This window comes from Cynocephalus volans, chromosome 2 (assembly GCF_027409185.1).
Source record: "Cynocephalus volans isolate mCynVol1 chromosome 2, mCynVol1.pri, whole genome shotgun sequence".
Taxonomy (NCBI): Eukaryota; Metazoa; Chordata; class Mammalia; order Dermoptera; family Cynocephalidae; genus Cynocephalus; species Cynocephalus volans.
Genome location: NC_084461.1, coordinates 205,313,413 through 205,337,333, shown reverse-complemented (window position 1 = coordinate 205,337,333; position 23,921 = coordinate 205,313,413). Strand labels below are relative to the sequence as shown.

Sequence of the window (23,921 nt, the reverse complement as noted above, 5' to 3'; positions counted from 1 at the left end):
CGTGTGTGGGGGGACAGGGGACAAATGGGAACTTTCCACTCAATTTTGCTGTGAACTGAAACTGATCTAATAAGCAAATAAAATCTATTATAAAACAAACAAACAAATGGTAGGCCAGATTTGGCTGGTTAAACTGTAGTTCGCCTCCCCCTAATCTAATCTAATCCCTTCATTTACAGTGGAGGAAATGGCAGCCGGGGGAGGAGAGATACCTTGGCCCAGATCATAGGGGCAGAACCTCAGCCAAGGTGAACCCCAATCTTCTAATTTCAGTGACCCAAGAAGGGGCACAATTAGATAATAGCCTAGACCACAATGAGGAAGAAATCTTGCTTTTCTGGCTTCAACCCAGGAAGGCAATAGTTTTATAACCTTTTTCTCAAGAAATGAAACCTCATAATGAAGCTTAACACCTTGTTCCACCATCAGGGGGTTGCTCAAGGATTCTGGGTCAGTACCAAACTTGCTCATCCTATCTGGGGTCCCTGCTCAGAAATCCTACTCAACCCAAGATAGGGATATTTTAGAGACTGTCAGACAATCAAGTTCCTGACCAGACTAAAGATCTGAACTAGGCTCAGAAGTAAAACGTCAGGGCTCTTCTCTGCCTGGCTGGGCATTGCCAGACCTAGGGTTTCTATAAACTATTACCTGCCCCTCAGTCTGCCATGTACCCATGAGTTCACTGATTTTTATTTTTTTTATTTTTATTTTTATCTGAAGTAGTCAGCTTAGTTCTGGGGTGTGCAGGGAGAAGCCTTGAGTGGCTTTTATCACTGACAAGGATAAAATGGCTCCTGAGTCAGCAATATTAACAAGCTTCTGTTGGGAGGCATGGGAGCTCCAGCCAGGGCACTGAATGGCATCCGGGCATTCAACTGCCAGGTGCACCACTTACCATTCTCTCAACACTAGAACATGCAAAATAGAAAAAGGTCTTGATTTGGAGTCAGAAGATCTAAGCTTTGCCATTTACTAGCCAGGTGTCTCTGAGAGCATTGCTTCACTTCTGGTTTAGTCCCTTGTCTGCATACTGAGATGGAACCAGCCCAGATGCTCACAGAGGAGGGGTGAGGCCAAGAGAAGCATGGATGAGAAGGGACGACGGACTTGCACTGTTGCCTCCTCCTTTAGCCACCTCACTTGTATCTCTCCTCCTGTTATTCTTTCCTTCCAGCATAAGCCAAGAGCTCATCAGTGCTCAATGTGAAGTCTGTTCATGATTCCCATGGACACTGATGGCTGCCTGTGACACTTAAGGCTAAAGAACTTGGTTGGTCCAATGCTAAAAGGCTCATCAAAACTAGATTCTGTCTCTGCCTCATGTTCCTGATTCATGACACCACTACACTAACTCTTTACTCAATATCCCAAATCAAAGAAAGAAAGCTTTGCTCTCTGGTCTTGGACACTGTATTCTTTCAGGGGTTAGAGGTGGTGATACAGATACTTCCAGCAGGCTTAAAATCTTGACAAGGATGAGAGCCCAGATGAGTTGCAGTTTTTGGTGAGTTCACTAAGTCATCACTTAAGTTTCATGAGAACTAACTTGTTCACTTTGGGGACAGAGAAATATGGCAAGCCCAGAGGAGCAGGCTGAGCTTTTTTGCTTTTGCCAAGAGTAGAGTGTGTGTGCCTATAGCAGATTGATACGGATGCTTTAGCAGAGAGGGAGCATTCAGAGAGAGGGGATGACTGTCAGAGTGCTGCCCCAGCACTGCAAAGGCTGGGGTCTTGTGCACAACTGGAGACAATGACCTCAGACAGGACCAGGGGTGGTGCATCCACAGTGCAGGGGAGAAGGAAGAGGAGTGGGGACAGACATAGCTACCAGCAAGGGCAAGTGTGAATCTGAAGTTTACTTCTGATTACTTCAGTTTTCTCAGTGACACAGGACACTGAAGGTGGGGTTAGGGAGCAGGGGTTAGAGGCTTGGTGGCTCTAAGCCATGTAACGAGGGAAGTGGAAACATGAGGCAGGTGAGGGAGAACAGAAAGGTGACAAGATCAATTGTTGTAGGTCCTGGTAGGGGTCAAAGAGTTGTTGGAGTCAGGACTGGAGGGAACATGCTGAAAAGACCAGTTGGGGTGGCAGAGAGGGGAAGAAAAGCCACACTAAGAGAGCTGCAGTTTTGTAGCAAGGGGCTGGGAACTGGTTTGAGGACAGGAGCCCTGGACACGGGCCATCATGCAAATCACCTGAGGTCCTGACAGGCTTTGACTTTTGTCTTCCTGAGGTTGAAGTGCAGTATGGCTAGAGCTCAGGCATCAGGCCAGGCAAACCTGAGAATAAACTCCAGCTCTAGCATTTAGTAGATGCAGAGCTTTGGGCAAATTACCTCACCTTTCTAAGCCTCAATTTCTTGAACTCTAAAACATAAATCATAGTATCTATCACAGGACTGAGATGAAGATTAAACGAAATAATTTTCTGCTTAGTACAGTGCCTGACACATAAATGCTCTAGGAATCACAGCATTAATGTTGTTATTACCACGCACCATGACAGGTGGGGCCGAAGCAACCACAACCACCACCGCTAAAGGGACAAAAGGAGCCCAGGGACCAGAACGTAGCAGAGAATATCACTCTCTCCTATCATCTCAGCTCCCACTCTGACCATTCATTCTACCCTCAAGCTCTGAAAACACCTGTTACGACACTTCAACCTCACACCTGCTTAGAGAAGTTACTGACTCTGTAGAGCTTCAAAGCCTCTCAGGTTTTGCTGAGCTCTCCAATCTTGGCTCCTTACTGGAATCCTTCAATTGCCCCTAGGGCAGTGGTTCTCAACTGGGGGCAACTTTGCACCAACCAGAGGATATCTGGCAATATCAGGAGACATTCTGTCATACTGCGTGGTGGTGGGGGTGCTACTGGTATCTAGCAGGTTGAGGTTAGGGATGCTGCTAAACATCCTACAATGGACAGCACAGCTCCCCACAACAAAGAATTATCTGGCCCCAAATGTCTGTACTGCAGAGGCTGAGAAACCCCGCTCTAAGGTTTTACACTCTGCAGAAGATTCACATTAGAATAATTCTGTTGGGCCGGCCCGTGGCTCACTCGGTAGAGTGCGGTGTTGATAACACCAAGGCCCCGGGTTCGGATCCCATATACGGATGGCCGGTTCGCTCACTGGCTGAGTGTGGTGCTGACAACACCAAGTCAAGGGTTAAGATCCCCTTACCGGTCATCTTTAAAAAAAAAAAAAAAAAATAGAATAATTCTGTTTATCGAACACTTTCAAGAAAAGAAAGTTTTCTAAATAAATGATAGTAACCTCCCACCTTAAAAGGACCAAAATGTAACATTTCTTTTGCAAAACATTTTGCTAAAATGTGTTAGTACACCTGCTGCCGTTACATGCCCCTAATTCTCTGCCTCTTATCTGGGTGTTACTGAGTGACCTGTAGCCAAAATTGTAAGAACTCAGTAAGAGTAAACAGGCTCTATATGCTGGTCCAAGGCCTCTCATTACAAGCGGGTGACACAAATTTGTAGCATTTATTTGGGTTCTTCAGAAACCTTTTGCTTCCTCTAGCTGTCAGGCAAATAAAGTGTCACCATACATGATCCGATATTTATTTAAAGTAACTCATTGCGTCTGTCTCAGAAAGTAACCTGGAAGAGAGTGGGAGGTTGACTTTTCGACTCTCTTCAGTACATATCTGAAAGCACCTAGCTTTCAGGCTTAGCTCCTTGTTCCTTGGAGAAGATGAAAATTCTTAATTTCTATCTGTAAGGAAAGAGTAGGATTTAAAAGGGCATAAAATTTAAGTTTTTTGAGAAGCTTCCCACATGCAATCCACTGCTATAAATAAAAGACTAACGCTATACTTATTGAGTTCTTGTACTTGTTATATTTGCAATAGAAAGTTTTCCCGACTCCACCTTCATTATTGGACTATTGGCTTTTGCTTCCCACTGGTGTCAGGGTACCTGCACTTTTATTTGCGGCTTCTAATAGGCCCTTTATGGCATAAGATGCACGAGCTTGCTGCTTGTTATTCCGTCTTCAAAGGCCTTTGGTCTCAGGCCCTGGTGGTGCTCTAGGTAGCTTAGGTTGCCGAAAATGAGTACCCCAGGATAACAGTAAGTATGTGGCCTCTTTGATCCCAAGAGACTTCAAGGAGGTAGAGAATTAGAAATGCAACAAAAGAGAGAAGGTCTAAGTCATGACTGCCTGGGTGAAAGGAGGAGGAGCCACTTTTTGCATGGTTCTGTCCTGTCCTCTCCACCCCTTCACTCCTCATACACAACACTGGGCGAAGCTGGGGTGAGGGTGTAAGGTGAGGTCAGATCCACACCCAGATCCAAGTGAATCAGAGGCTCAGAACTGTGATGCCTATCAACGTTTCCATTCTATCAGCTAAGTAAGAATTCCAATTAGCTGGATATTTATAGGCAAACATACCAGAATTTTACTGGAATTTGGTCTATGTTACCATGGTACCTCGCCCAGAGCATGTATTCTCAACCCATCAGTTGGGTCCTCCAGAGTAACCATTTCCTATCAGAGGTCACTACCTTTCAATAAGCAGGTGTTCACCCCTATCTTAATGCTGCAGGAACTGTGGAAAGGAGGGGAGAACTCTAGCTGACATCCCTCAATGTGGTAAGCATATTTGGAGAGAAAGGAAGGAGGGGATATTCATGCCCAGCACGAGTGTCTGGAATGGATGACCTTCTAAGTTCCTCCTCTTCTGAGATCCTAGGATGCTACAGTTCAAGAGAAGCCCTCTGGCAGAAACAACCTGCAGTGAGCTGGTGCTCACTGAGAACCTCTTGGGAAAAGTGGTCACATTTTCTATTCTCTCCTATACATGCAGGTTTGGCACCATGCATCTGATTCAAGAGGTGATAAACACTGTTTGCTGGTGAGGACAATAATGAAACTGGACCCACTCAGCCAGTGGAAGCCAGCACAGGCGCCCACAGACACAGTAGGTAGTGCGACAGCCACAGTGGCTCTCACCCCAGTCCATGTGGCATCATTCCCTGGCCACCACCCTCCCCCAGCCACTCGCCAGTGCCTCCCCAGACCTCAACTGGGTTAGCCATCTACCTAAAAGTGCAGCCGCCTGGCTCCGTCCTCCAAAACTGCGGCTAAAGGAGCTGTGCCTGCTTGCATAGGAGGCTGGCCGGCTGGGCAGCCAGGGCAGGAGGAAGGCAGGAATCTCGGAGTGCAAGAGCTCTTCTGCCACAAAGGCCACTTCAAACCACTTGCGCTGGAAACTGGCAAAGTCATCCACCCCTGCCGTGTGCCAGGTGGAGGCGGGCTGTTGCATGGCCACTGGGAAAAGCAGAGGCACAAATGCTTATTTTCTTACTGATACATGCTACAACATGGATGAGCCTTGAAAACATTATGCTGAGTAAAAGAAACCAGACACAAAGACCACATATCGTATGAGTCCAATGATATGAAATGTCTAGAACAGGCAAAGTTTTAAAGGGAAGGAGGAGGAAGGACTGGGGAGTGACTGCTAATGGGTACAGGATTTCCTCCTGGGGTGATGAATATGGTCTGGAACTAGAGAGAAGTGATGGCTGCACAACACTGTAAATATACTAAATGCCCCTGAATTGTTCATTTTTAAATGATTAATTTTATGTTATGTGAACTTAACTTCAATTAAAAAAAAATTTTATCCTCAGTTTCATACTTCTACTTCAGAGAATATAATGGTAACCTGTTAACCTGTTTTTTTTTCCCACTTGAAGGTAAAATAGGTATCCATTGGTCAAACTTGGGATTTAAGGGATCCCCATATAAGCCAGCAAAAAAAAAAAAAAAAAAAAAAAAAAACTAGGGAAAAGGTGTTGATGAACATCCTAGCGGCTACAGGGAGAAAAGACCCTCACAGGCCCACTTCCGACATGTCCTTGGATAAAACAGCACAGTGAGTGTCACCAGCTATTTCATGTAGGATTTCTTAAACCCAGAGGTACAGAAACCACCTGTTTGCAGGATGGGGGTCACTTACAGCCAAGGTTCCCCACGTGCTCTGGGTGTCCTGGAGATGCTGGTCTGAATCCGGAGTTATGCCAGCCAGCTCTGACCATGCTATAAATTGTTGCCCTTTAGGGGATTACTTTTCCTCATTAAAAAATAAATAAATAAATAAATAACTTAAAATATATCTTGGAAAACTTTATAGTCTTCCTAGGGGAAGAAATGGACTCTGGAGACCCACCAAGTGAAAAGTGCTATAAATCACAAATTGGAATTCATCATGTTATAATCAGAACTACCTGCACTGGGGGTAGGGGTGGGGAGAGGTGCTATAATTAAAAACAGCTACCAAAAAATGACCCATGGGAATTTCCTCACACCAAGTCCCTTGGCCTCTCTTAGGTTTATCTTCCACCCACACTGTCCTCACCAAGAACATGCTGTAGCTCAAGAAACCCTTGTCACTCCAGTTATGCTTAAATTAAGTACAAATGCTCAAGGAAGTTGACAGATCTGTCAACTCAGAATACAAAATCACACGGAGAGCTCAAGAAGCACCATCATGTGAAAGAGCAAGTCAGGAAGAACACCCGCCCCTGTGGGCAACCGCATTAGCCGTGGCTCTGACCTCGGTCGGGCTCTTTGTCCATAACTATCTTGTAGAAATAGAAGCCATAGATGAAGGTCCGCCAGGCTTCTCCAGATGCATGCATGATGAGCTGTTCTTCCAGCATTTTCTAGGAGAGACGTTGAAACTCTGAAATTCCCGCAGAGGGACATCTTAGGAGACTACATCTCAGTCATGCACTGGAGCCAAGGGAGTGAGAGGAGCACTGAGGAGACCCTCCCTCCACCCCATGACTAGACATGATGATTATACCTTGTTAAATGTTGTGCCTGGTTTAAGTTATATTAGAAAGTGTACACTCATAATATCATCAAATATTTCAAACACATAGAAAAGCATAAAGAAAATCCAGGTATACCACTATTCTGCCTTAATAAATTTAACATTTTACTATACTGACTTCAAATCTTTTGATTTAAAAAAAAAAATCTCTATGGACGCTCCCAAGTCCCATTCCTCTTCCTCTCTCCCAGAAATAAATGGTTAGTGTAACATTATTCTCATGCATGTTTTAATAATTTTATTATATAGACATGTACTGATAGAGAATATGAGGTATTCTTGTGGGATTATAAATTTTAAATAAAGAGCATAATAAATTGGTTTTCAGTTCACATCATGCTTCTGATATTTATCCATGTTGGCACATGTACCTCCAGCTCATTCATTTCATCTGTTGTAGTGGCATTACATTATATGAACAAGGAAATAGTATTCTCAAGGAGGTAGGAGTATATAAAGATATCAGGCAAAGGGTATGCAAAACAGCACATTGAGACGCTCAAAGAGAGAACTGAGTATTAATTATATGCTTATTCAAATCAGTTATTGATTTTACATTTCTGTGATGACAATCCAGCTGATCAGCAAACAGTACTGATTTTCAGCAGGGGCCTCCACATGGACAGGATGGTATGAACTGGCTCAGTCAACTGGACCTTTCGCATTTCTCTCCTCTCATGTTTAATGCCAGTTCTGAACAGTGTAATTAAATTCAGCAATGTAGTGCTAAGTGCCTAGCATGTGCCTAGCAGCATGCTGGACCCTGGTGATATGGAAATGGACAATAACAGGCAGCCAGCAGTCTAGGCAGGAGATGAATGAGATACAGACAAATTCTTCACTCTGTTGTCTAAGGACTCTGACAGAGTAGTACAGGGTGCCAGAAGGCTCCTGAGGCAGAGCCTTGAATGCAGCCTCGGGTCTTGAATAAGCCTTGAATCCAGCCTCGGTTGTTGACCAGATGAATATGGGGGCTTGGGGTCACAGGGAGAGTATTCCCTAAAAATTTTTCACAGAGTTTTCTTCGGTTCAAAACTACACAGATTCTGTCCAGAACCTTTCAGTTCACATGATAAATTCTGTCAGATTGGAGTCAAGGTATAGTGTATTTCAAAACAAGACATCCTCTTTCATCAATTCCAGATAGGTCTCACACTTATTAGAAACAGATCCTCACCAGGCCCGGTTGCATGGGGATCTGAGCAGACAGCTCTGCAGCCCTGCCTTCCTGTCTTACCTGCATGATGTCGATGGCCATTGCCTGTGTCTGGACCCCCTCCACATGGTTCACCAGCCAGTGCACCACCTCAGCACTGATGAAGCAGCACGGTGAGAGGCCCTTCTGTTCAGAGAGCAGCTGGACTCCTGTCCTGGGTTCCAACATGGTGAGCAGGGAGCAGGGTATATGTGTGACAGTGGCAACAAGCAGACAGAAAAAATGAAAAAGAAGGGACTCCCACTAAAGCAAAATACCTGAAGCGAGGACCGCCATAAAGCAATTTCTCTATGCTATTCCTAGATGCAGAGAAATCCCCATGATAGGACAAAAGAAGGTGTTACAGGGGGAAGGGAGAAAGGGGAGCAGAAGGGAACTGACATTTGGAGAATACCTATACTTGTCAGGCATTACACTACGTATTTCACAAAGTTATTTCATTTAATCCTTACATCAAGCCTGTGACTTAACCACTTCTTCAAAAATCCCATTTTACAAAGTAACAGAAGCTCAGAGAGATCAAGTAACTTGCCCAAGGTCTCACAGCTCATGAGCAGTAGAGTCAGGTATGAATCCACCAAACCACACTGCCCAAGCACTGTGTGGCACAGGCCTTTGGGACCTCCTGCCCCTGCACTCACACCTGTGACAGCCACTTACGAGGGGTGCTTCATGGCTTCCAGGATCTCCACCAGGGTGGAGGATGAGGTCAAGGAATTTGCCGCCAGCTGCTGAGAGCTGTAACATAGAGTGTCTAATCAACAAAGCAAGAGGGCACACACAGGGTCAAGAGCACATCTATTAGGAACACTTCCTACTTCTTACAGAGCTGTAAACCAGGACAATACAGACACTGAAGGCATTCAAGCAAATTCTAGACAGCTCTATCCTGGGGATATTTCATAGGGGGTTTCCTACTTCCAAAATATAAAAATCAAAAAAAAGAATTCAGAGTGGTTTTGTGTCCAAATGCACCCTTAATAAGCATCTCCCCTTTTAATAATATGCCTCAGGCCCAACCATTTCTAAGAAATCTCCCTGGACTGCTCTGGTTTGTCCCAAGGGCCTATCACATGTTGCTTCATTAAATCTTAACCAGAGAGTGCTAGATAACGTGGTAAGAGCACTGGGGACAGAATCCCACTATCGTCACTAACCAGCTGTAGGGCCTCTAACTTTTCTTGGCCTTAGTTTCCTCATCTAAATATAGGGAATGATATTACTCCTGTCTTTTAGGATTGTTGTGAAGCTAGTGTATATTATTTCCTTATTGAATACATGTTATCACATGCAAGGTACCATACCACAGGTGCCATAGTGAACAGGACAGATTTGGTCTGGGCCCCCTTCCGGAAGCCCTGTACTCCTGCGTGGTGCCTGATACTTTTCTGTGTCTGTTGGAACCTCTTAGCTGTCCTATGTGGAAGGCAGGGCACAGCAATTTAGTCCCATCATACAGGTGTGGAAAAAGACTGACTAGCCCAGAGCCCACATATGATTTGTGACAGAGTCAGAACTTGGCCTAAAGCTTTGGACTCCCAGCCTCTGCAGCCTTTGGGGTTAGGCTGTCCCCACTCCCCAGAAGCATAAATTTGGCCATTCTGAACCTCACCTGCTATCACTGGAGTTTGCAGAGGGGAAGCCCTGTTCTCCTGTGTTCTGAGAGTTCCCAAAGGTCTGGCTGTTGCCTCTGTCCACGGATTGGCCTGTGCTTACCCCCAAACCAGTGCCATCCAACACTGGAGCGACTGTTTGGTCCACAGATGCCTATAGAAAATTTAAAAATTAATACCTAGATCCAAGAATAACCAACATGAAAACACAGTAAATAAGCTGTACTGTTTTATTCATTCAAAAAGCATTTATAATAAATAAGTAAATGGTTAGCTCAGTTGGTTAGAGCACAGCCTTTTAACACTAAGGTCAGTGGTTCAGATCCCTTTACCGGCCAGCCACTCAAAAAAAAAATCTTTAAAGCTACTTACATACATGGACCTTTCCATTCCTCTCTTCCCCAGTCCCCACTGGCCCCTGGTAGAAGAGCTAAAGGAGTCTAGAGATCACACCCAGTCTTGTGTGTACTGCCTTCGATCAAAGCTACTGAGAGTTCCCACCCTCCAAGCCAAGGCAGGTGGGAGGCTATCGTCAGGACCAAAGAAATCAGCATCTGACTCAAACCACAAGATTTATGCCAAAGGAAAATTTCCACAGAAAGAGTAGAGAAGTCAGAATCATTCCTTATGAGAATGGGAGAAGGGAGAACACATTTAGAGACAAATGGGTGGACATCACAATGGGCACCCTCATTTCTCATGACTTATCCTTCTTCCCCAGTCTTCAGTGGTACAATCAGTCTTCCAATGGCCCAGGTCTGCATCTAAAGAGAAGCCTAGTCCTGTGGCTTCCCCTCTGTAAATTCACAAGCATCTCTAAGCCATATCCACATTTCTTCCAACTGGGGAGAGCTGTAACAGTCTCCTAACTGGCTCTCCTGATTGCAGCTTCTCTCCCAAAAATCCTACCTGTGAGCCACCTTCATTTGTACCTCCCTAAAGAACAGTTCCTATCCCATCACTGTTACTCTGAAATCTTTCAAGTCTGCCCATGAGCTACCACGCTGAGAACTGACTGGCGGGGTATTGAGGTTCCTGATCTTATCGCACCACCCAACACTCACTCACATGTATGTTTCCAGACAAATCAAACCTTGCATATGAAAACTGTCTATCCAGCCAGCCACCAAAAAAACCCACAAAAACCAAAAACTGTCTATGTGCTCTACTACCACTGGCTAAAACCCCATCAGTCTTGAAGGGTCATTTCAAATGCCGCCACCTTAGTAAAATGTTTCCTGTTCACCACACCCCAGCCACCAAGCAGAACATCTCTCTCTACTTTGGACCTCTATGAACCTCTCCTGGTAGCTGCCTGGTTTTGCCTCATGTTATATCTGTCTCATTTCCTTTAAGGGTCGTAGAGACAGGACTATGGCCTGCTCACCTGGAATCCCTGTAGCATCCACCAACGGTTGCACCCCACAGTGAATATTTGTAGAGAATTACTAAGCCTTCCAGAGCACTTCTGGAAAAGTATAAGGCTCCTAGTCCTTCTTAAGAGCTTGATGTTCTTGCATACTCCCAGAATGGAGTCTTATATTACTATATTATGATGTAAAAATTGCTCTCTTAAACAGGGTTTCTCAATCTCGGCACTATTGCCATTTGGAGTCAGATCATTCTTTGTTGTGGGGACTGTCCTGCGCATTGTAGGATGCTCAGCAGCATCCCTGGCTTCCACCCACTAGATGCCAGTAATACCTCATCCATCACCCCCCACCCCCAGTTGTAACAAAAATGTCTCCAGATACTACCACATGCCTGTTGGGGGATAAAGTTGTCTGTGATTCTGAAAGAACCATTTTGCTCTCCGATGGCAGGTTCAATGATTTGCAAAAAGGATGGCATAGGCTCTGCTGGCACCATAAACACACAAAGAAATGCATCAAAAGGCAGCTTATAATTACCAATCATCACCTGCCCACAACCAGTAAGGATTAGGAACAGGTACTGTGACCTAAAATTAACTTTGAATGAGCTAACTGAGGGGGACTAAACCCAGCTCTTATGCATATAAGAGTGATTCTTAGGTCCTGCCTTCCAGGGCTCTGTAGTGAGGTTCTCTCATCTACTGTACCCTGAAATTGCTCTACCAGCCTAAACTGAATAATGTTGCCAAAAGTGTATACAATTCTTGCATTTTTATTTTGGTATGGGTGTGGTTAAGAAGTTATCCTATAATCACGAGATGGCAAACATTTTCTGTAAAGGAACAGACAGTATTTTAGGCTTTGTGGGCCATATGGTCTCTGTCACAACTAGTTGATTCTGTGCTATAAAATACCAAAGGAGCCAGAGATAATTTGCAAATGATGGGTGTAGCTCTGTCCCAATAAAACTTTATTTACAAAGGCAGATAGTGGGCCAAATTTGCCTCATAGCTGCCTGACCCCTGCTCTACATCACACAAAGTCTGACTTTCAAGAGGCTGTAGAGAAAGACATTTTTCTGTTTTAATATCAGGAAAAGTTATGCTTCTCCTGAGGAACTGGTTTGTCTTTATCTTATGACCACTTCGAATCTTGGAACAGATGTTTCCCACATTTCTTTGGCTACCAGGAAGTTCAGAGATGAAATTAGCATGAAACTAGCTACTTTGCAAAGCCTTATATTATGTCCTATAGTATTTTTTTCTTTTCTTGAATTTCCTCTGTCTAGTCACATTTTTACTGTGGGGGTTGCATTAACTTCCATAATCCACCTGAAGTAACATTTTGGAATAAGACCAGTGTTAAACAAAAGAAAAGGGAGGCTGAATGGACAGGATGGCAGTCATCTTACCTAGAAGCCTGGCAGAGAGCCAAGCAGAGGGAGGTGCTTGGTCTATGATGTATTTCATCTTAAGAACCTTGTCCAAAATCTTCTTTACAGAAGGATTCCACATAACATATGTAGATAGTCCCTCACTCCAGGAGGGGGTGCTTAATCTCCCCCCTCCTCTTTAGAATGATCTACATTTAGTGACTTGCTTCCAAAGAATAGACTATAAACTGGGAAAAATAGTAACTTCATAGTGGAGGCAGCCGACAAATACATTAACCAAGTGATGAAGGTTACCATCACTGTGATGTGTGGATCTCATCTGACCTCTGATATGTTGTGATGAAAAGGGCACATCACCTCTGAGGCATTTTTTTAAAAATCCATAACTCCTGGGGCTGGCTGGTTAGCTCTGTTTATTACAGCATGGCCTTGTAACACCAAGGCCAGGGGTTCAGATCCCTGTACTAGCCAGCCACCAAAAATAAAAATAAATTTTAAAAATCCATAACTCCAGTCTACACATGAGAAAAACATCAGACAAACTGAGATTTGGGGACATTCTACAAGATACCTGGCCAGGACTCCTCAAGACTGTCAAGGTCATTTAAAAAAACAAGGAAAGACTAAGAAACGATCACAGACCAGAGGAGACAGGGGAGACATGACAACTAAATGCACTGGGGTGCCCTGGATGGATCCTGGAACAGAAATAGGACATTAATAGAAAAAAATGGCTAAATCCAAATGAAGTCTGGTGTTTAGTTAATTTTTAAAAAAACCTCATCAGCAGCACCAATCTCCAGTCTACTCCCACTTTCCAAAACCGTGAAAGCGGGTGAATGAAGAAGCCCTCCCATCAGGGATGTCTCTGAGAACAGCACCACCACAACAGGAACCCCCACTGGCCTGAGAGCCTGTCACAGCCCCACTTTCTCATGCTGGAGGATAATCAGTAACCAGGAAGCAGCTGGATCTACCAGCCCAGCTCTCCAACTGTGGCTGGAAGCTGGTAAAGATGACATTCTGCTTTGTCTTACCTGGAGACAAACGGGCTAAGTGGTGCTCCTGCTTTCCAGTCACCCAGCTCCTTCAGGCCAGACAAAGACACTGTGAAGGGACCCATGACAGAATCCCATATACCTTGCAGAGCAGGAGAATTTGGGAATAACTCCCACACCCATGGCCCAGATGTTCTCCAAGGTTTAAAGTATCAGGGAACAGAATGTCATCCCAAATCAAAATCCTCTCCCTGCCCTCATGGAGCTTACTTACCATCTGGGGGTGGGGAGGGGAAGTCAGACATGAAATCAATAATATTCATAAAAGATTTTTTTCATCTCTGAGATCACTTGGCACAGCCCCATACCCAGCAGGTACTTGGAATTTGCTATCTTGATTGAACTGAATATTTCCCATAATATAGCCTCCCTCCTCCCATGTCCATCCTAACACCTCATTCTGAATGGTTATTTACATTTTTATATCTCACATCACTCCAAAAAAGGTGAGGCTACCAATAAACAGACATATAAGATAAAAATAAATACATGAGAAAATCCAGTAAAGAGAAGACAAGGGTAGGAAAAGTGTGGAATTACAGTCTAATTAAGTACTTTTTTGATCTAACAATAACATTTTAAATGTCTAGAGCTGTCCCATGCAATAAGGGAGCTACTAGCTATATATGGCTATTTAAATATATATTAATTAAAAATTCAGTCCCTCAGTCTCACCAGCCACATTTCAAATGCTCAATAGCTACAGGTAACTAGGGGCTACCGTACTGGATAGCACAGATACAGAACATTTCCATCATTGGGGGAAGTTCTATTGGACAGCACTGGTCTACAGCAAAGGCTGCAAGCAAAAAATGTGTACAGGGGCTTGTAGGTAATACACATTGGTGGCACATGGCTGAGTATTTAAAAAATTTTTTTAGGGCCGAGCCCGTGGCGCGCTCGGGAGAGTGCGGTGCTGGGAGCGCAGCGACGCTCCCGCTGCGGGTTCGGATCCTATATGGGAATGGCCGGTGCACTCACTGGCTGAGTGCCGGTCACAAAAAAGACTAAAAAGAAAAAAAAAATTTTTTTTAAAAAGGCATGGATGCAGACTGCTCCATGACCATGTGACTATTGTGAGGCAGGAATCCAAACCCAGTGTCCAGCTTATTCTACAGCACAAAAAAGAAACCTGGATTTGTGCATGAAATCTCCTGATTTTTAAATATTCCCAACCAATTGAAAAATCTAAAAAACAAAGCAAGGCCAAACATGTTTTTGGGACATTTGTGACCAGAATGAACATCCTTCAGGTGAACCATCCTGATCCTTGCAGAAGTCTTGCACCTGGACTTCTAATAAGAGCCTTACTGACACTGGAGTGTTTACATTAGGGCAACGGTTGATCAGTGGGTCCCTGGGGTCCTCTGGAAGAACTGAACCCCTGGGGATACAAGCCTTTTGTTCATTCATGTCTCCAAAGAAAGAAAACAGAGCAAAGGGCAAAGAGACTACTTTTGAACATACTGCCTCAGACTCCCCAGAAAACTGCCTCCATGATCCCATGAAAATGCTAAAAACTGCTGCCTTAATAAACATGGCCCCCAAGTGCATTTTGCAGAATCCAGCATTTCTGCGGCCATCACAGTTTACAACTGTCCCCCCACATAATTAAACCAGAATGGTTCTATGTTTGAGTTACACAAAATATTTTCGGGTTTAGTAAAAATTATCAAAGGGGGAAAAAACAGTCCCATTGTTTAAAGTAAACTTTTTTGTGTCTGTCTTCCCACCAATATCTCAGAGGAAGTATTTACCGATCACCTCCTAGATGCCACGGGCTTGGCTAAGGTGCTGAAGAATCAACAGTACACACAGCAGCTGCCTTCTCAAAGCTTACGGTCCCGTGCAGAAGACGAGCATTATTAATTAAATTCCAGTCATACAAACGCAAAGTAGAACCATAAGAAATGCTACAAAAAAAAAAAAAAAGAGGCACTGGAGCTATGCAAGACATGGGATCTGACTAGATGAGTAGGAACTAAGTAGACATAGTCAGAGGGAACAGTGTGTGCCAAGGCATGGAGGCAGGGGAAACCTGATGCCTACAGAGGACATGGGAGTGCAAGTGTCAGGAAGAGGATGGAAGATGAGGCCGAAGAGGAAGGCAGGACCCTGATCACACAGGACCTTTCAGGCCATTGTAAGGATTTTGGCCTTTATTGTAAAGGAAAGAATGCACAGAAAAGTTTAATCAGGGGTGACACATCAGATTTCATTTCAAAAGGTGACCCTGGAAGCAAGGTAAAAAAACAGACTAGAGAGGGCCAGGAGAGCAGCAGGGAGACCACTCAAAAGGCCACTGCAGGGTCCAGGTGAGAAATGGTCACTTGGACTGGGGGGGGCGTGGCACTGGAGATGGAAGTGACCAAGAGAAGAGAGACTTTTATCATATAAATTCAAACAGACACATTGGGCTGAGCTATTGAGAGCAAAGCCTCCTCATGAGAGTAGCTGCTTGGGTGGTCGGGCGCTACGGGAAGGAACAGACCCTAACACTGGCTCAGGCCCCATGTGGCAGGAGCCTCTCTTGGCCACCATGTCCCTTCAGCCTCCAAGCTGTGAACAGAAGACGTCGTGAGGCTGACTTCTGAGGGAAGTCCCATTACCAAGTGTTGCTCATGTTCTTCAAACTTTCTTTTTTGGTTGGCTGGCTGGTACAGGGATCCGAACCCTTGACCTTGGTATTATTATACCACACTCTAACCAACTGAGCTAACAGGCCAGCCCATTCCCTTCAAATTCTTACGTAAGATGTGTATTACCTACAAGCATATTATAAGAATGTGTAAAAAATACAATGTGTATTACCTACAAGAGATGATAAGAATCGATTTCCAGAGAACAGGATATAGAGAGAAACATTGTGTAACTCTGTTCTAGTTACCAGACAGTGACACCTTCATTATTTTCAGAATGATGAACTGGTGGTACAAAGGACCATTTTCCAAGACTGGCACACAGCCCCATTACCTGCAGCATTCTGTGCATTGCTGTCTGTTTTAATTTAACAGGTACCTGTACTTCCTTCCCATAGCAAAATCAGAGTCTGGGGTAATGCCAACAAGAACCCCTTCTCAGCAAAGAGCTATTCTGAGGGGCAAAAAACACTGGCAACACCTCTGCAACTCAGCCAGAGCTGGAGGGCTTATCTACTTTCCATGGTCCAACAGGGTCACTGCAGAATTTCAGAACTAGAAGGGGTAGGGGGAAGTCACCTAGTCCAAGTCCATTTTTACACACTCACTCTATAGAAAAGAGCTGACTGGCCCAATCAAGCTTGCTCGCTCATTTGTGACCCCATCCTACCCACTCCCTTCCTCACCCACACAGAGCTACACATTCAGAGAATTACTATGCGCCAGGATCTGAGCTAACCACAAAGATGTTTCATTTCATTTCACTCTCACAGCAACCCTATGAGGAGAGCACAATTTTAGTGCCTTCTACAGATGAGAAACCCAAGGCTGGAAGAGGTTGGTGCCATCGCCAAATGGTTCACAACCAGTCTGTGAAGCAGGATGCAGCTTGATGCCAGACCCTACACTCCGACAGTCTTTTAACATGTAGCCCCTTTCACTGCAGATGTTCACTACACACTCTTTGTACTTTCTGGTCCTGGATTAGGATGGAGAGAAGCAGCAGCAGGAATAGGGATTAGGCATTAATAAACATGCATTAAATTGACATTATAATCTGGCATCATATTATACTAACCCTGATCATAGCTAGTGTTTACTGTGTGCCCACCACACACCAAGCTAGTCGTTTACATACTCAGTTGGTCCTCCACATCCACAGATTCAACTGAGCATCAAAAATATTTGGAAAAAAATAAATAAAAAATAACAATACAACAACGCAAAATAATATAAATTTTAAAAATACAGTATGACAACAATTTACATTGCATTTACATAGTATTAGGTAATATAAGTAACGTAAGGATGATTTAAAGATGATTTAAAGTAGGTTATATGCAAATACTGTGCCATTTTATATAAGGGACTTGAGTACCCTTAGATTTTGGTGTCCTTGGGGGTTCCTGGAACCGTTCTCCCATGGATACTGAGGGAGAACTATATCAGTCCTGCCACATGTATGATTAGAAGCATGTTACTTAATTTTCAAATATATGGGGGGTTTTCTAATTACCTTTTAGTCACTGACATGTAATTTAATTGCACTGTAGTTGGAAATATGCTCTGTATGATTTCATTTCCTTGAAATTTGTTGAGAAACATATATTATTTCTAATTCTCAAAACAACTGTAAAATAAATTATTTTATTTCCTTTTATGAATGAGGGAACTGAGGTTCGAAGCATTAATGTGCCTAAAGTAGCTCCCTGGTACAGTGCTGAGGCCACAATTTCAAAGCAGCCACCTGACTCCCCTGGCCCCTTCCCATTCTACACTGTACATTAGAAAATCAACAAAGCAAATTTTATGTTATGTATATTTTACCATAATAAATAATAAATAAAACAAGCAAACATAAACAAAAGAAAAGTGCAATTTAATTTGGGGTATGTATAGAAAGCTCCCTTACCTACCTACTTCTGATAGGAGCTGAGATAAAATTTGTTTTAATTTATACATCTTTTTAAAGACATATTTTATGGGTAATATAAACTTTATTATATAAAAAAATGTGCCTCTCCTAAAGTCTGATCTCTGTTTGCTATTCCCAGTTGGTGGAACTCATCCACTTTTGCTCTCCTGGTGAAATCCACATGAGGCTGTGTGGATTATTATATTGAAAGAACTCTCTTCCAGCTCTGTCAATTTTTCTCCCGTTAAATTTGAATCTAAGTCCAAAACTTTTCACAAGAGAGTCTCTTGTTAGAAAGTACAAGGTTGGGCCGAGCCCGTGGCGCACTCGGTAGAGTGCTGCGCTGGGAGCGCGGTGACGCTCCCGCCGCGGGTTCGGATCCTATATAAGAATGACCAGTGCACTCACTGGCTGAGTGCCGGTCACGAAAAAACGACAAAAAAAAAAAAAAAAAAAAAAAAGAAAGTACAAGGTTAGGGCTGGCTGGTTAGCTCAGCTGGATAGACTGCAGCTTTATAACCCCAAGGTCACAGGTTCAGATCCCCATACTAGCCAGCTGCCAAAAAAAATAAACTAGAAAGTACAAGGTTAAAAGGATAAACCTAAGTTTGTTTTAAGCCAAAAATACAGTTTGCCCCTCACACTCAGAGATACCAGATGCTTGGATTAGGACTCAGAAGTCCTGACAGAGATTTGCCCAGGGCCACACAGCTCACTGGGAAGAGGCAGGTGCAGACATCTGAAGACCTGCACAAACAGGTCTCCCAAGAAAGGGAAGGCTCCAATGTTAACCAAACCCTACCCTACCCTACCCTCCCAGCACAGTGGGCAGGATGGTGTAGGGGCTCAGCTACTCACTAGTTGTGTGCCCTTTGACCAGCTAACATCTTTAAGTCTCAGTTTCTTCATCTGGAAAATGGGGTGGTAACATCTGTACCTTACAGGTTGTTTTGAAGATTATGTTTGCAGAGCCCTCTGCGCAGTAGCTGGCAGAGTGGGTACTCAATAAATGTTGGTTTTCTGACTTCCACTAAATAAAGACTCCTTAACCTTTGCCCTTGAACCTCCCAAGTCCCACCATCCTTTGCCTACGCCACTCTGTACAAACCCTCTCAACTCTTTCAGATCTCTGTAACTGGTTCTCTGTAACCAAGTCAATTTCATATACTCAGGGGACTCAATAAAGGGCAGGGAGCCCTGTTTATCTTCACCTGGACCTGTCAAAACAGTAATTACTAATGCTAATTACAGAGCAGGTCATGAGTCAAACCTGTGGGTCTTGGATTTAAATCCAGCTTTACCCCATACTGTATAAAGCACAACTTCTCTGTCCCTCTGCAGCATTGGGATAAAACTTTTTCTTAACTCATAGTTATGCTGCAAGGATGAAATGAGATAATACATGTGCTTGGCACATAGTAAGTGAAGAATTTTATGGCTTGAAAAAGCCTCTGAAGATCTGGTCCAAGCTGTTTAGTTGACATACGAGTTAAGTGAAGGCCAGGGGCCAGGCGAACTGCCCAGGGTCACCCATCATCCGCCTATGACATAGGGCATGCCTATTAATAAATATTTGCTCTTTTTCACTACATTTCACTACACTTTCATTACATTTCAATAAATGTATCTGGTTGTACTGGGAGGAAAATAACAAGTGACCAGTCCTTAAGTAAGCATATTTCATGTTGCTTGTAAAACCTAAAAGGGAAGGTGCTGCAATGTGGCGGAGGATTAGTGGCAACTGTGTGAAGCAGGCAGGCAGCAATGTGAAACCCGTGAGTCAACACTGGTGCGACTGTGTGTTTTCTTCCATTAATCTCTTCCATCCCTCTTCACTGCCGCAAACTGCATGGAAAGGAATGTACAACTCTGAAACCAAATTCAATTTCAACTGCCCCTCAGAGTCAGTTTCAGCTCAATTCCATCTGTTCAGAGCCAAAAAGAAGGCTAGCTTGTGGCTTCTGCCGATGGGACAGGCATGCACAGGGCTGCAGAGCCCTGGAGTTTGACTAACCTGAGGGTAGAAGGTGGATGATGCTGTGCGTGGGCTGCGGACAAACTCCATAAAGAAGGCCCCGTCCTGCAGTCAGAGGAGGAGGAGGAAGCAGCAGCAGCAGCAGCAGGCACAAGGAAGTGAAGAAATGGAACGTGCACCCGTGGGTAACCATCGAGGGAAGGAGGGGGTATGAAAAATAAAAAATGAAAACAAGGAGGGAAGGAGAGAAACAAGGACAGATAAGGGAAATGGGGGGGGGGGGGCGGGGAAGGAAGGAAAGGAAGAAAGAAAGAAAGAGAAATCGATCCACCCAGGAAGACAATATCCAAATGCAAAGCATTAGCAGGAACTCACACCTTCTTGGGCAGAAAATCCCATCAGTGTGGAGAAAGCACCTGTGTTAGAAGGTGTGTCCAAGCTCCTTCAGGTCTTATCAGAGCATGGCTTGCATGCTTTCACCCTCCCACATAGCTCTGAAAATCCTTCAGACCTATGCCAAGGAAGAGGGAAAGGCTGCGGAGCAGCTTGGTGGAGATGGTGGGGGTAAAGGCTTCAATGGCAGCATCCTGGCCTCCCGCCCAGCTGGGTGACCAGCAGCCCTCTTGGAGAGACACACTGAGGCATGAGGCTTTTTCTGTCTGTTATTAAACATGGCAGTCAGATGGGAGAAGATTTAACACAGGACAAGTTCTTGCTTAACCTTCAAAGCAAAGGGGGTACAGAAGCAGTGATACCTTCTCCACTGGCTGTGTAACAAAATCATCAAGAAGCTGAGACATAATGTCAGATATACAAGCATTCATTGTGAGGGGCTTCCTGAAGCTGTCTTCTTCTCACCCTACCCTTGTGGGGTTCAAGTGCCCATGTATTTGAAACAAAAATGACAGAGAGGACTTTTCCAAAAATCCCTCCTTCCATCTTTCTTAAGAAGTATCCTCTGTCCCTTCAAAACCCTTTTAGTTTTTATGCTTATTGCTGAAATTCAGAAGTGGCACTTGATAAATCTCAAGGTCCCTGCTTTCCTACAACATTTCCTCAGTTTGAAAAGTAGAATGGCAAACATCTGAGTGTCCATTGACCCTGCTGCCACTGCCATAATCCACTGCAAACTCAAGTAACAAAGCTAGGCATTGTGCAGCCGTGGAGACACAGACGCAGGACACAGAATTCAGGGACACATATACATTTGGGCATTTCTGAGCATGTCGGCAAGGCTCTTCACTTTGGCAATCTCGTAGTATCTTTGCTTCCCCTTGACTAGTTGGGAGGCTCCTACATTTGGATTTTAGTGCTCAGTTGGAAGATCAAAAGAATGTTCTAAACAGCAAGTTAATATTCGGTCTTTGGTACATTTTAACTGTAATGTTTGTGACCCTATAAGTTCTCTATTTTCCCGTCTTGTCCTTGGCACTGTTCTTAATCCTCACAGCTGGCAATGAATTGAGGTAAAAGCTAGTGGACAGCGTATGGGATACTTCTGCATCTCACTGTGCCATTCGTGCCCTTCTCTGCCAGAACATACACAAGCAGAGGTACTGACGATGCTGAGATTTATGTGCACGTGAGGGAAGACAGGTGGAATGACTCTTCCTGGACCAACAGATCATTCTTCACACACAGACTATCTTTGAGTCCTAAAGTCACTCTCTAGAGCAGAGGTCGGTAAACTACAGCTTGCAGGTCAAATCTAGCCAGGTGCCTAGTTTTTTACAGCCTGTGAGCTAAGAATGGTTTTTACAACTTTAAATGGTTATGGAAATACCTATACAAGTTTGCCTCTTGGCCCACAAAGCCTAAAATATATATTTGGGTTTGCTGACTTCTGGTCCATAGAGTCTACAAGCTACCTGCAGCCTCAGGTTCATACTTTTCCTCAGATTTTAATCCCTCCACCTAGAAGTCTAATTCTAGTAATTTATGCTAAGGAAATAATCAGAGATGTGGTCAAATAATTATTATAAGGATGTTCATTGCAACAGTATGGTTGTGATACACTATAGAATAATTATAAAAATTCATAGAATTACCAAAAATTATTTTAAAAATCAGAAACCATCTATATTTTTAACTAAAATGTTATAAAGGTATATCCATATAATGAAATATTATGTAATTATTTTTTTAAATCATGCTTTTGAAAAATATTTAATGACATAAATTTTCATGAAGTAAAATAAATACAGAGATGGACAGATTTGGCCACAATTTTGAAAAATAAAATACATCTATTGAATCTCTTTCATCTCCAAGTGGTAGAGACCAGAAAAGAGAATGTACAGTCACCTCACCCTCCCACAACAGAATGATCTCAGATTCTGAATTTCCCAAGAGAAGGAGTTGACGGAGCCAAGTCTATTGGTCTTAAAAGATACAAAAAGCCTTATTTATAGAGTTTTCTGCCTCTCTCTTGTACTTGCTATTCCTTATAGAGGCCTGAAGTCTTGGGTTTTTCGTTTGTGTTTTTCCTCCCAGGATGCTCCCGTATGACTGTATTTCTCAGGAGTCTAAGAAAACTGATGGGAATATCATTATAAAAGAAGAGTGAGCTCTTGTGGAAGCTGCTTCAGTAGCTTTCTACACCCCTCTGGGAAAGCTAAAGATGAAGTTGAAGGAAAACCAGATGGCCAATTTCAAAGCTCAAGCCAGATCTTGGGCCTTGACCAACATAGTTTAGTTTGACTTTTGCATCTGCATTTAACTAGAAGTTAGTTTCCTTACTACTGTGAGCAAAAAAGTTCCTCGATAAAAAATAGTAATATAATCTTAACAGGTTTGGGGGTAGTATTCATCCAAAGTCTCACCACATTCCATCCTGGATTTGAAAAGCTACCCATTTTACCCTCCACATCGAGGCTCTGAGAGCACATAGTAGCTCCTTGCTGGAGTAGCCTCCTTTACCTTTCGTGGGCTGTCCATGTAGGTGGGAGTCATGACAACGCTGCTGCTCTCGGCTGGCTGGGCACAGCTCCTCCCACCATGCACAGCTGCCTGCTGTTCTCCTAGGCACCTAAGAGGAGGAAAAATACACGCCTGCGGCTTGTTCAGAGCTCCCTGCTGAAGGATCCACATTCACCAAGATGAGGACAGCTCTGTTGCTGTCATCTTTGAAATGCACCTTCTGCCTTATTTCTCCATCTGGCCCTGTATGATAACCTTAATTTCATTCACTGTCCTGAACAATCACCAGTCCTCCACAGTAGATCAGAAAACAGCCCTATTTAAAAAGTACTCTGGTAGCACCTGGTGCTTATGTATTACTTTAAAAAGGCAACTGGCATGGTTTGAGTGACTCCATCCACAAATATCTTTTTTTTTTTTTAGTCCTCTGCGAAGACCTTTTTCCAATTTTTATTAAATATACAAGCAAAAGCAGATTCTGAAAATTAGGACTGCATTAATGTGTGACAAACTTAATAGGGGGAAATGTGTTAACTCTGTTTATTTTGAAGGGATTTATATGTTAATCTTTCAAACGTACATACTTACATCTCCCCTCCAAAAAAAACCCACACAAATCAAACAGACATTATCTCATAACACACAAGTATGGCTGTCTTATGACATCTCATCCCATCTCAGTTCCGACGTACATAAATGCATACTTTCATTTATCTTCCTAATTTCTTTCCATACTAAAATTAACTATGAAATATTTTAGCTTAAATTACATTGTTTCAATAGATCATTGTATTCTTATTTGGTAAGTTTCAGAAGGCTCACATTACAGTCTTAAATGCTTCATTATTATTATTACATATACTTCTGGTGGTGTACACTGTGCGGTGCCACCCCAATCTCTCCACCATGGCCTTGTCTCAGCAGCTGGGAGTGTGGTCCAAGTAGCTTAGTG

At 43.6% G+C, this 23,921-nt stretch overlaps 1 protein-coding gene across 8 annotated transcripts in view; it reads right to left on the bottom strand.

Moving 5' to 3' along the window:
- The window catches only part of DEPDC5 (DEP domain containing 5, GATOR1 subcomplex subunit), a 127,026-nt gene that overhangs the window by 10,583 nt on the left and 92,522 nt on the right, over positions 1-23,921 (bottom strand). For 5 of the 8 annotated variants that reach the window (XM_063088139.1, XM_063088138.1, XM_063088140.1 and 2 more), the window contains exons 30-36: positions 22,970-23,078; positions 20,090-20,155; positions 9,697-9,851; positions 8,745-8,822; positions 8,106-8,238; positions 6,587-6,695; positions 5,068-5,295 (exon numbers count right to left, since the gene is read on the bottom strand). In XM_063088139.1, the coding sequence (XP_062944209.1) occupies positions 5,068-5,295; positions 6,587-6,695; positions 8,106-8,238; positions 8,745-8,822; positions 9,697-9,851; positions 20,090-20,155; positions 22,970-23,078 (878 nt within the window). Of the gene's footprint in view, positions 1-5,067; positions 5,296-6,586; positions 6,696-8,105; positions 8,239-8,744; positions 8,823-9,696; positions 9,852-20,089; positions 20,156-22,969; positions 23,079-23,921 lie in introns of those variants that run through there. The other 3 variants (XM_063088141.1, XM_063088142.1, XM_063088137.1) reach the window with 2 other exon arrangements.